The sequence below is a fragment of the Plectropomus leopardus genome, chromosome 4, assembly GCF_008729295.1.
Source record: "Plectropomus leopardus isolate mb chromosome 4, YSFRI_Pleo_2.0, whole genome shotgun sequence".
Lineage (NCBI taxonomy): Eukaryota > Metazoa > Chordata > Actinopteri > Perciformes > Serranidae > Plectropomus > Plectropomus leopardus.
The window spans coordinates 6,473,436-6,486,620 of record NC_056466.1 but is presented as its reverse complement, the minus strand read 5'-3'; the positions used below and the strand labels follow the sequence as shown (position 1 = coordinate 6,486,620).

The 13,185-nt window shown below is 38.1% G+C and overlaps 1 protein-coding gene across 1 annotated transcript; it reads left to right on the top strand.

Moving 5' to 3' along the window:
• Window positions 1-2,848: 2,848 nt before the first annotated feature.
• Window positions 2,849-9,528, top strand: htra3a (HtrA serine peptidase 3a). Its single transcript, XM_042485707.1, has 10 exons — window positions 2,849-3,272; window positions 4,395-4,500; window positions 5,020-5,242; window positions 5,663-5,860; window positions 6,427-6,459; window positions 7,349-7,463; window positions 7,601-7,651; window positions 7,752-7,809; window positions 8,789-8,884; window positions 9,360-9,528. Exons 1-10 carry the CDS (start codon window positions 2,849-2,851, stop codon window positions 9,526-9,528), a joined length of 1,473 nt encoding a protein of 490 aa, XP_042341641.1.
• The last annotated feature ends 3,657 nt before the right edge of the window (window positions 9,529-13,185 follow it).

The window sequence follows — 13,185 nt, the reverse complement described above, 5'->3', positions numbered from 1 at the left end:
TTCAAATGCAGAATAACCAACCATTTTTTTATTTTATGTTAAACTGTTGGTGTTAAATTAAAAACATGATTTGAATTCTTGAAGATAATTGACATGCTATTTAAAAATGAGAACAGAGAAAACACTTTACATGAGGTGGTTATACACTGAAAAAAAAATTAAATGCAGCGCTTGTTTTTGCTCCCATTTTAATAGGTTTTAATCAAAGATGTAACAACTTTGCACACAATATATTTCTGTGATTCTAAGTTACGGATGTTTATGACTTTTGACTGTGATTGGTAGCTCCAGGTTTTTTTTCGGGGCGTTACAGCAAACGGGGTGAATATATATGGATGCACCATTTTTCAGTATTTTATTTTTCAGATTTTTTGTAACTTTTTTTTTTTCATTTCACTTTATGAATTTTGACTATTCTGTGAAGGTCCATCACAAAAAAAATCCCAATAAAAATCAGTTTAAATTACAGGTTGTAATGCATCAAAATAGGAAAAAAAAACACCAAGGGGGGTGAATACTTTTGCAAAGCACTGTCATTTTTTCAGGATTTGGAGGGCAATACCTTTTTGGTACTTCACCATAGTGACAGAAGTACCCTGATAATCAATTACCTTGTAGAAAGTAGTTAAACTAAACCTTCAAGAGACATCTGAGCATAAATGTGTCCCGGTGCAGTGGAAGGATCCACATCATCACACTTCATGCTGCAGGTTAGACTGATGATAATGTTAACGCGCTGACGAGCAGATGTTGTCATGTGGACACAAACACGTGCATAATTTAACTGCCCTCATTAAAACATCTCTACATGCATGTGCAAACGAAACACGTGCACCAAAACACTTACATACTCTCTCCACAGCGTGCACCCCTCTACCATGACACTGGTGGAGGTTTCACCACACACTCATCCATTTAGATAAAGGTGACACCCACACACACACACACACACACACACACAAACACACTGAGGCGCAGCACACATCTGGAGAGGAAATATATGAAAACGTGTTGCAACATGATCAGTGTCATCTGTGTCAGCAGTAGAAAGATGTAGGAGGACATAAAGCTTAACACTGCCACCATGTGGAAAATATCCCCCATGCTGAACTTAAAGGCACTTTTTTGTGATCTGTTGTTTCAAAATGCAGTATTTGTACTCTCAAATAAATGTTCAGGTCTTCTGAAAACTATAACTGATTTTAATCAACACCCCAACAGTTATTTTTTCCTGACACCGTAGGCCTACTCTGCTTGTTTTCATCGCTCATATTTTGAGTAAATTGGCCTGTATTTTAAATTATGATTGTGGTGTAGTGCTTTATAATTACTGTAATTAACTTAATTTGATGCATTTCAGAAACAACCAAGTGGGTAACAGTCAACACAACAGGCTTTTTTATGCAACAGCACACATTCAGACTTTTTCAGGGAAAAGCACAGGTGACTGATATCGTTGACAGTTATACTCAGGTGCCTCAGCACGTACAATGCCAGAACCCTGAAACTGAAGCAGCTCAATGAGGTACAGCAGTCATTAAATTGATTATTTATAGCTGTGCTTTTCCTACTGTAACACACACAAAACAATAGAAAAAAGAAATGAAGTTTCAACACATTTTGCCAGAAAAGAGTGTACTAAAATCAGTCAGCTCAATAAATGTTGGCATTGTACGTATCTGCAAACCACGGATATGTCACCTTTGTACGTTATTATGTGGTGGATCTTGGAAGGCTCTTGGTTATAATTAGGAAAGATCATGTTCTGGCTTAAAGCACTCTGTTTTTGTTACACAAGGCCCACTGGAAATGCGACGATGTGTCAGTAATAAAACAGCTGCTAAACGTTTGGTTGTGAAAAACACCCACGTTTGGTCTGCTGGAAACACAGTGGTGGTTCACTACGAAAACCACAAATCAGTTTTGTTGTTTTTGGTCTTGAACAGAGGTCTGCAGCTTGACACGTGTCTCACCATCTATCTCACCTCTACTTCAGATGACAGTCAGCTGCTGTTTTTATGATGGGTATGAAAAGTACAAGTACATATTTTTTTTCTTTGTTTGCAGAGACAGAATGCCAACATTTGATTTTGACAAATGGGCTGTAAATTTAGACATTTAAAAAAAACTATAGAACATGAAATGTGTGTGGTGTGTGTCCCTGTCTGTATATATATCTTATTTTCTCTTTTTCCTCTTTTTAATATATATATATTTTTTTTAGAAATAAAATCAGATATTGTCATTTTATTTAGATTTACATTTCAGGGCACGTCTTTTGAAATAATATCTGAAGGCTTTTTTTTTTGTTTTTTTAAGGGGGGGGGGGGGGGGGCTATGTAAGTTTCACCAATTCAGTGCGAAATTATTGGCGGATTGGACTTTACAGATTAAAGTGGGCCAGCCTGAGCAGGAGGACAGCTGTAGCTAGATTACAGGCCCTTCGCTCATCTTTACTGAAAGGCTACTTTTAAATGCTGTTGTGTGTTTTTGTTTCCACTAGATGGTGCAATTATCAGTTTCATATCATGAGTGTCTCTGGTGTCTCCGTGGCTGCAGCGCACCTCAGCTTCTCGCTCAGAGCTCAGTGATGTTCAGTCACTAGGCTGTCAAAATATGCGGGCACTGATGACTCGGCGATGTCCGGAGTTTAATCTGCACAGAGCTGAGATCATCATCTCCACATGCCCAATCATTTTCAGACCTGTGGAGTAAAGTTAACCAGTGCAGTGTTTTATTCATTTAGGGTTTTGGACACAGAGAAACATTCGGAGAGATATTTAATATGACGATATAATTAATCGATCAAATCCAATCGACCTTTCTGGCACCGTCAAAATTAATCACGATGCAGTTACTTTTACTTGCAGCGGCGTTTGTTTTTACGCACGACTTCACCGGGGCTGCGCGCTCCGACAAATGCGCCTCCCGCTGCGACGTGGGCTCGTGTCCGAGCCCCAGCTGTCCCGGCGGGTATGTCCCGGACAGATGCAACTGCTGCCTGGTGTGCTCACCGCGCGAGGGAGACCCCTGCGGCCGCAAAAACGACCTGCCCTGCGGGGATGGATTGGAGTGCAAGCTGCTCGCTGCGGGGAAGCGGCGGGGCTCCAAGGGGGTCTGCCGGTGTAAGATGGAGCATGAAGTTTGTGGAAGCGACGGGAAAACTTACGGTAATGTGTGTAAGATGAGAGCAGCCAGCCGGAAAGCTGAGCAGAAAGGGAGAGCCGCAGTTAGCCAAGCGCACAAAGGAGCCTGCTCACCTATAGGCGCAGGTAGGAAAGCTGCGGGTGGTCAGTGGAAGAAATGAGCTTTTTGAGTTGAGTTGAGTAAAATGATCTTACAGAATCGTAAAACATCCTAAATGGACAATAGACCTGCCTGTGATGTAATAATAATAATGTATGTGCTTATTTTTGATCCGTGGATAATTTTCTAAATTAATCAATAGTTGTTTAGTCTATAAAATGCTAGGAAATATTGAAAAATTCAGTGTTTCCCAGAGCCCAAGATGACGACCTCAAATGTCTTGTTTTGTCCATAACCTAAAAATATTCACTGTCATAGAGGAGTGAAGAACCACAAAAACATTCACATTTAAGTAGTTGGAATAAGAGAATTTTGATTTTTTTTCTTTAAAAAATTACTCAAACCCATTAATCTATTCAGTTTAGTTGGTGGTTAATTTAATAGTTGGCCACTAATCGATTAATCGTAGCAGTTCTAGTTTATTGTGTTACCAAAAAAGCTATGAAACCTTGTCTTTTGACTTTGACTGTACTTGTGCTGAGATGTTTTTACAATATACTATATATTATTATTATTATTTACTGGGATGGGCATTCAAAACAATATCTGTAATGGAGCTGCAGCAATTACTCATGTAAGTTAATGAGCAACTATTTTAATAAACAATCAATTGGTAACTTTATCAGAAAAAAAGGCAAATATTTAATGATTTCAGCTTCTGAAGGATTTGATTTGCTGCTTTCTCAGTTTTATATTATTGTAAATTGAACATTTTTAAACTTTGGACTGTTGATCAGAAAGAAAAGCAATTTAAAGATTTCACTTTGGACTCTAGGAAACTTTGATTGACAGTTATGTTTTTGTTTGTTTGTTTTGTTTTTTTTTTGTTGTTTGTTTTTTTACTATTTTCTGGTGTTTTATAGCCTAATCTTATAATCAGAATTAAATGAATTATAAATAGGCCTCACTGGGAGTAATCTTGGTTGTAAACTGTAATTGTTTTATTTTTCCACTATTTTAACATTCAAAGAAAAAAAATATTTATTTTTCATCTCTTTTAATCTTTAATCCTTCAGTCATGATTGTTAATGATGTTGTGTGTGTGTATAGCCTACTGATGTTAATGTTGTGTGTTTTTGTCAGTACAGGTCGTCCCCTGGTCCATCCCAGCAGTCTTCGCTACAAGTTCAACTTCATTGCTGACGTAGTGGAGAAAATAGCACCTGCTGTTGTCCACATTGAACTGTTCATAAGGTGTGTGTGTGTGTGTGTGTGTGTGTGTGTGTGTAGAGTGTGAGTTGTTAAAGTAGCATTACAAGGACAGATAGTTGTGTGCAAGACAATTCAGGCTTAGCAGAGTGAACCAATGTATGTCCCCTAAACCTTAGAACTGTGATACCACTGATTATTTAGGTTGACATACATGCATAGGAGTATTTTTTAGGGGGACGTGTCCCCCTAAATATAGATCAATTGCATTTCGCTCCCTCAAAAACATAAAAGTAGCAGAAGGCTTTATCTTGACAAAATGAAAGAAAAATTTACACCATAAATTGATGAAGAAAAGGCAAATATTGGTGCATAAAAATAAAAAAAACAATGCAGGAAATTAAATGTTTGATGCTCAGTGTTCAAACGAAACAACGTCCTTGTGCATATGCGTTCTTTTTAACGCACATGAAGTTATGAATCAAAACTCAAAGAGACCAAAAAAGTAAGATTTGAACATTTTAGGCCTCTTTCTCATTCCCTGTCTCCTCTCTCTGTCTCCAGACATCCTCTGTTTGGTCGCCACATGCGTCTCTCCAGTGGCTCCGGTTTTATTGTGACCCACTCAGGTGTGATTGTGACCAACGCTCACGTCGTAACCACATCTGCCACAGTGACGGGGAGGACTCAGCTGCGCGTGCAGCTCCACAACGGCGATGCATACAACGCGGTGGTCAGAGATGTAGACAAGAAGGCAGACATCGCCACAATCAAGGTCAATCCCCAGGTGAGAGTATACTAACAGCTCCAGTCCAGTCATGATCATACATTTTTTTCTCTTTATCCAAATGGAAGTAAACATTATATTCCAGACGTTTCTTGACCCTAATACAAAAAACATTCTGCACTGTTGCGCAAGAACCCACATCCTGCCTGTGCCAAGTTCTGACAGTTTTCTGCTAGACACTCATAGCGGGAATACTTTCCTAAACAGCAGCACTGTGACTCAGAGACACTGCGCTGATGTGTGTATTCTCACACCCGTATCTCAAATACTTGGACAGTTTTGTAAGCATTAAACTCTTCCTCCTTTCTCTCTCTGTCCATCTCTTTCCAAATTTCTTTCATCCTCCATCCATTTTTCTCACTGTACAATTTGTTTCTGTCTGACACGCATGTGTGTGCTCCGTGTGCGTCCACATGGAAGCAGAAGAAGCTGCCCGTGCTGTCTCTAGGACGTTCAGCTGATCTGAGACCGGGGGAGTTTGTGGTTGCTATTGGCAGCCCCTTCGCCCTGCAGAACACAGTCACCACTGGCATCGTCAGCACCGCTCAGAGAGACGGCAAAGAGCTGGGCATCAAGGACTCAGACATGGACTACATCCAGACTGACGCCATCATCAATGTGAGCTCACACACATTCAGGCCCACACACAAACAGGTGCACACACAGTTGTGTCTCCATCACTTCAGAGGACATTGCTGTGACGTGACTTACACTCATTTCCAAAATACTTACCCTAAACTTTTTTTTTTTTTTACCAAACTATTTTTATTTTTTTAATTCTAATTTATTTAACACATTTGTATCAAGTTATAGCTGTAACTGATTCCATCATAGCTAGATCTATGAGAAACTGGTTACCAGTGCATTTTCTTATCTTTGAGTACCAGTGAACCTAACCAAATCTTAAATGTAACCCACAGTCTGCACTCTAAATTTTAACAATTTACGTTATGGGGACTTGTGTTTTGTCCCCAACTGGCAGACCAGTCCCCATTATGTGAGTGTGTAAACAGATGTCCCCACAACATCAGTAATACATGCACATACACACAACACACAGGTTATTAGTTCATGACAGATGCACACTGGGGTTGTTTTGTTGTGTATATATTTTAATCTTTTGCATTTTGTTAAAATCATCAATGTTTTGTCCCTTTTTCACATTTTATCCAATTGATGAGAAGTATGGAAATTCAGGAGGACCTCTTGTTAACTTGGTGAGTAATGTTGTGATGATTTATACGGCTGTGGAGGATTATTTAATGTGCCTGTCAGCTGTCCGCATTGTTGTACAATTATTATTTTTATTTGGGTTCCAAACAAAGCTAAATATATCAATGGTAGATATATCTGAACCCCCCTGTATCTACATATCAAGAAACTTTACATGCATTGTTGCATCAAACCAGGATGAATCAACATGTCCACCCAAAAAAAGCACAAAACAGATAAATAAAAGCTATATGCTTCATTCTTTATACTAACTGAAGCAGCAATAATATCAGTCCCAGACCTCAGAATTTTTGCCAACTTTTGCAATTTGTTGAGCCATTCAAATAAATGAAGGACGTTTTTAAAAAAAGGGGCAATTCAATCTGAATTTTATTGATTACATATATACAGTGTATAGCAATATGTCATTCATTAAACTATGCACTTTTAAATAAACATGTTTTTTTTAGATATTTGTAGTAATCAAGATGTTATTTTTCCCGTTGAATATTTAACGTGTTACACGATTGCTGTTGCCAACAGTGTTCAACATAAGAAATCTTCTTTAACCATATCTGTACAAAAGCATACAAAAAGAGCAAATACATTTCATAGACAGGGAAAAGGCAACCACGTGATGTTGGGGGAGGGAGACAAAGAAAGAACAAAAAAAATTAAAAAAATATATATTTAAAAGGCACTATGTTATTCACATGATATTACCATGTGTATTATTAACATGATATCAGTATATCCTTATTTTAAATATTGTTATCATCGGTATATTGCAACCCTGTAGCCTAAATGTGCACCAATGGTGGGACAACATTAGATATCCAGTGGGATTTTTGTATGTGCTGTGCCTGTTCCTACATGTGTGTGTATTTCCTTCAGGACGGCGAGGTGATAGGCATCAACACTCTGAAAGTGACAGCAGGGATCTCCTTCGCTATCCCCTCTGACAGAATCAGCCGTTTCCTCACAGAGTCACAGACCAAACAAAGCAAAGGTCAGAGGTCATAGTTTGAGCAGCACAAACAAACTAATTCAGAAATATATTCACTTTATGGTGTTTGATGCAAACAAAGTGGTTATTTTTTAAATATTTCTCTGTAAATCCCACCCCTACTGTTGCTGTTGTGACAGAAAAGACAAGACAACAAAGACGACTTACAGAGGAACTGCAGTCAGATGCAGGTGAGAGCTGCTGATGTACAAACATCTGTCGCAATGGAATTTCCAGTGTTGTTTACACATTTATTTCAAGATTAATTTGATACTTCTGTGTTGTTTTCAGACAACTCAGAGGCAAAGAGACGCTTCTTAGGCATCAGGATGCTCACTGTCACCAAAGCGTGAGTTGTAACGTCCACACACACATACATGTAGCTTTTTATTACAAAGCCTGAGCATTTTCAGCACACATTTCAGTTAAATGTATGATGCGTAATTTTCTGCCACTAGGGGTCGCTCAATCAAAAAATAACAAAATGGATGGTACAATGTCAGGTACAATGGTACAATTGCAGTCAGTTCCTCTCAGTCAGGAGTCCTTCAGTGTTCGTTGTTCAGGAGGTTTTTTACAAGGACACAAATTGTCCACGGAGTCTCTTCCAATCCAAAACAAACAAATTAGACTGGCAAAAACACTGAATGAAGCACTTTGGTGTTTAAAAATCAGTGTTTCAACACTTTTTGGCATGAAATGGACTGGAGCTGAGTTGCCACCAACATTTGCTCGGCTTATTTCTCTGATATTTCTCTGAGATCCAGATGTCTGGCAACTTCAAATGCTTGATCTGGTTAAACCATGTATGGTATATGGTAAACATGTGGCTTAAAATTTAATTAAAAGCTAACTCATAGGGACTGTTTGGCATATTTTACGTGCTTTTCATTTGTCATTGTTTGATAATTTTGGCTGTGTTCATGCATATGGCATGAATTTTGGCAAGATTGTGAATTTTTGTCTAATCTTTTCGTTTGTCTTGGAATTTTAAATTTTTTTTTTACTATTTTTCACCTGATTACGTCATTTTTACCAAATCTGGCCTCTGGACAAAAAAAAAGACATGCTATTTCCACTAGATGCACTGTCACTGCTGCAAATCATTGACATATCCCAGGCTGTGATTTAAAAAAAAAAAATCCACTTAGCATGTAGTATATTGAAAATATTTTTTTGTGTTTTTTTTTCATTAAAAAACAAAGTGGCAAAAACCTGGCATTTCCAGAAAGTGAAAATTCTGAAAATTAATGAATATTTGATATTTAAGAGTAGTATTTGTACTGGCTTTAATATTAGTATCAGCATTGTGCTTTTGTGTGTCTCAGTCTAGTAGCAGAGTTGAAACATCAGAATCCAGACTTTTCTGACATCAGCGGTGGAGTTTTTGTGCAACAGGTCATACCTGACACTGCAGCAGAAAAGTATGTTCACACACACGTGCAAAAATGCAAGAACATACACACACGCAGCACTGAAGCTAGGATGAGACCACAATGCAGCAAAGTAGCATTCAAACTTTGGTTTTCTTTAAATGCCATAGTTTCATTGCAATTATTTGTAGTTTAAGATCGTTTTTTGATAAATAATTTTTTAATTGATTGGTTTTGTTTTATTCTTCGATAGAAAACCCCAACAAGAGACAGGGGTTGCAAATTAGCCTTGGCTAGAAGCCTTACATGCAACACATCAGTAAATGTCTTTTGAACTTACTACGTATGTTCACTGCATTGTCCCTGTCAAATAAACTAATAAATAAAAAATAAATAAATGGTGACTTGTTACATAATCTACAGTCAGTCGTGTTCGGCATGTACACATTTTACATCACAAGTTGGTTTTGTTTTGTCCCTCATCTGTATAGCAAATCACTGACTACAGTTTCTTTCTGTCTTTTAGAGGAGGTATTAAGGAAGGAGACATTATAGTCAAAATAAATGGACAACCAGTTCAGACCACTGAAGATGTCCATGAGGAGTTACAGCATGACCACTCTCTCCTGCTTGAGATTCGCAGAGGCAATGATGACTTATTGTTCAACATCCACCCTCAAGTTATTTTACATTGAAGAATGGGACATGCAATTTGTTTGAAAAACATTGGACTCAGGATCGTGGCATTATAAGAATTGTTTTCAAAAAGAAATCCATATCTGGAAATATGAACTGATGTCAAATGGTTTCAGGTCTCTGTCAAAATGAAGTAAAAAAAAACTGCATTTGCAGCTTTTACCAGTTTGATGTCTATTTGTGTTTTGATTGATTTGCTAAATATTTGGGTATGTTTTATCACACTGACTCTAATACATAAAATATTTTTATTGCAGTTCTCAAAATACTGTATGACGCTCAAAAACTTCATTATAAAAGCTCCCAAACGAGAAGCTGTGCACTAGTGTGTATTTGTCTGATCTGCAGCTGTCGTCCATCTGCACAGACAGCAGGTTCGCCTCCTTTGTTTATGTCTTCACATCCCTCCTCCCTCCCACTCTGGAAAGGCATTCTCCTAATTTAAAACAAAACCTAAGCCGACATCTAGAGTACAAACACACACACACTGAGCAAAGTCCTGGAAAACTCCATTTTATCCTCTCCTGTTTTGGTAATGGAAATCCTCATGCAGAACGTTTTCTGAACTTGAAGTTCAGGACAAAAAATCCCTGTGGGGCTGCTGGTTTGTTGGCGTTTTTGGATGAAATGTAGCCTGAAACTTACTAACGGTTTGGTAGCATTTGTTTCAAAATAAAATGCAATTATAAACGGTCGACCTGAGCAAAATCTCTTGTTGGCATGGCACAGCACTATCTAAAGACAGCGATACTTTCGATTTGTCTCCTTCTGTGATGACATTACCTAAAAATGACCCCACCTGATGTGTGCACAGCTCATAAACTGGACCCAGACAGACGATTCTTGCTTATTTTAATAAAGACTGTGGCATGTTCCTATTGGCTGCTACACTGTGAAAGACAGAGGGAAGATGGAAATAAGAAAAGACAATAATAAAAGACAACCACAACTGACAGATTACAACCATATCACCCAGCAGGAGTCTCCCTTTAACATGTGCTATTCTGAGTCTCAGCTGAGTGTGTGTGTGTGTGTGTGTGTGTGTGTGTGTGTGTGTGTGTGTGTGTATGTAGCTGACCCAGTTGTTTGAGAGTGTATGTGGAGTTTTCTCGTCTTGCCAAGACATATTGTCATAGCAGAGCGCCAAACTACTGCAGTGGGGCAGACAGAGGACACAGCTGTTTGTCCTTATACAGACAAAACTGTGTCCATGAGTTCAGACTGCCTGCCTGTTTATGCTCAAACTAGATAGTACTAATACTATGCATCAAATACATTCTTTAACAACAGCACATACACAGCACATTTTTCATAAGCCATAGAGTAATGATCGTATCACCATCTAGAGGCCAAATAGAGTCAAATCTGGTTTACATTAAACCCAAATTATGGTTCCCAAATGGGCCACTAGATGGCACGTTGGGTATAATAATTTGTTCTTGACGTGGCAACTAATGCTCAGATTATAAGGTTGCTGTATATGTTAAGTGAGGCTGCAGGAGAGTCCACATATAGCTGTGGTTTTCTAATTGGGTCATGTTGATGCATAAGTAGAGGCCACTGTTAAACATCTAAAACTGGAGGATGGACTTTTATGTATGTTACTGCTGCAGAAACAAAACCATGTTTAGTTGCAGCCAGTGTTTTTGGCACTTGGTTCTTTTTAACCCTCTATGGTACAGTGTCGGCTGTAGGTAACATACCAATTTTTTGGTGTTCACACTCTTCTCCTATCTTGGATTTGGAATCCATAGCTAGTCAAGCTTTTTTGATTCAGGACCACCCACCACTTTTGAAATTTGGCAAAATTTTGCAGAAAAGGCACCAAGGCCACAGACATATGATGCATATTTTAGCTAATGAAAATATATAAAGTCATAAAGATAAATTCAAAGACATTTCCAAAAATATTTATTTTTTAGTGCACACTTTTGGTTACCTTAAAGCAGTGGTGGGCAACCTGTGGATCTGGAGCCACATGCAGCTTTTTAGCCCCTCTCCAGTGGCTCCTGTGTCTCTGACTGAAATTTATATGGAAATGAATAGCGATTATTTCTCTGAAGACTTTCATTCAATTTTATCACTGTTTTAGGCCTAAATTTACTCTTGCATTTTTCAGAGCCAAAAATAAGTAGTATGTGCACTAAATATGAAAATGTATTAGCATTTCATTAGCTAAAATATGCATCATATGTCTGTGGCCTTGGTGCCTTTTCTGCAAAATTTTGCCAAATTTCAAAAGTGGTGGGTGGTCCTGAATCAAAAAAGCTTGACTAGCTATGGATTCCAAATCCAAGATAGGAGAAGAGTGTGAACACCAAAAAATTGGTATGTTACCTACAGCCGACACTGTACCATAGAGGGTTAAAAAGAACCAAGTGCTTCTAACAAGATAAATATGCTGTAAGAAGCTCAGTACTCAAGCAACCATATTCACTTAACTGACATGATAATCAGCTACACATTTTTAGATGAAAAGGTGATTAACAGTGTATCCAGACAGCACTGGAGATTTGGTATGAAGTTATCGTTTACGCTTGGGTCACACTGCTTGATCTTAGCTTTTGTTTGACTCTCCCTGACTGATAAAGGTCCATGTTTTTTTTTACCTCCAGTTTTTAATGCAGGCCCTCTGTTACGAATTTAGAGTCTCCACACCCACGCTGAGATAACTCTGATGATATCATTCGAACATAAAGAGGTGGAACAAACGGTTCATCGGTTTTCTTGTGCTGCATTTATATGCATTTCACATGCAATTTAACCTCTGAAACCTAAGAGAAACTGGTTTCTCTTCAAAAACACTGGAAAAACATAATGACCAACTTGGCATGAAATGTCTCACAAACTGCAAAAAAAAAAAAAAAAAAAAAATAATATATGGTGAAAAGAAAATCGTTTGAATTTAGCTAGGGGGGTTATTAGGTATTATCAAAAAACAGGGGAAAATGTCCAGAAAACTACATTTATCATACAATTTATTTATAATTTCTTGCTATTTTCTGGGCCATTTCTTAAGTTAATCATTGTCCTCTTCCCATGTTTTGAAATAAACTAAATAAACTAAGCCAATGTGCTCAGTTATCACAGGGTTAAGATATTTCTGCCTCTGCTGCCAAACTTTTTAACAGTTCTTTGTTTAATCTGTCTCTGTTTATAGCTCTTATGGCTTATAGCTCTCACCAAAAAAGTGAACCCACATGGTTTGAACTATGGCATTTAAAAATTTCCACTTTATTTTTTAATATTGTTACATGTCATTATGTGTTGTACTTTTTCTGTCATGCTTCACCTCTGCATTTGTGTGTGTGTGTGTATGTGTGTGTGTGTGTGTGTGTGTGTGTGTGTGTATGTGTGTGTGTGCGTGCCTGCTCTCTGTTTCAGGTGCAGCTCACTGTTGACTGATTGAAAGCTGATTGAGAGCAGCTGTGTGAAGCTGAGAGCTGAGTCTTTATCAGTGGCTCTGTGCTCTGCTCACACTCTCTGTAAATCCCTGCAGAGACACAGCTTTTTGTGTTTATACCCTTTTTTTGTCTTTTTTTCCTTTGCTTGTTACCTGGTTTTGTTTACCCTCTTATAGTGCAGCTTTCGAGCCAGTCGAAACAATATTAAAACATTTTAATACTGAAACATTTATTACAACCTCAAATCAACTT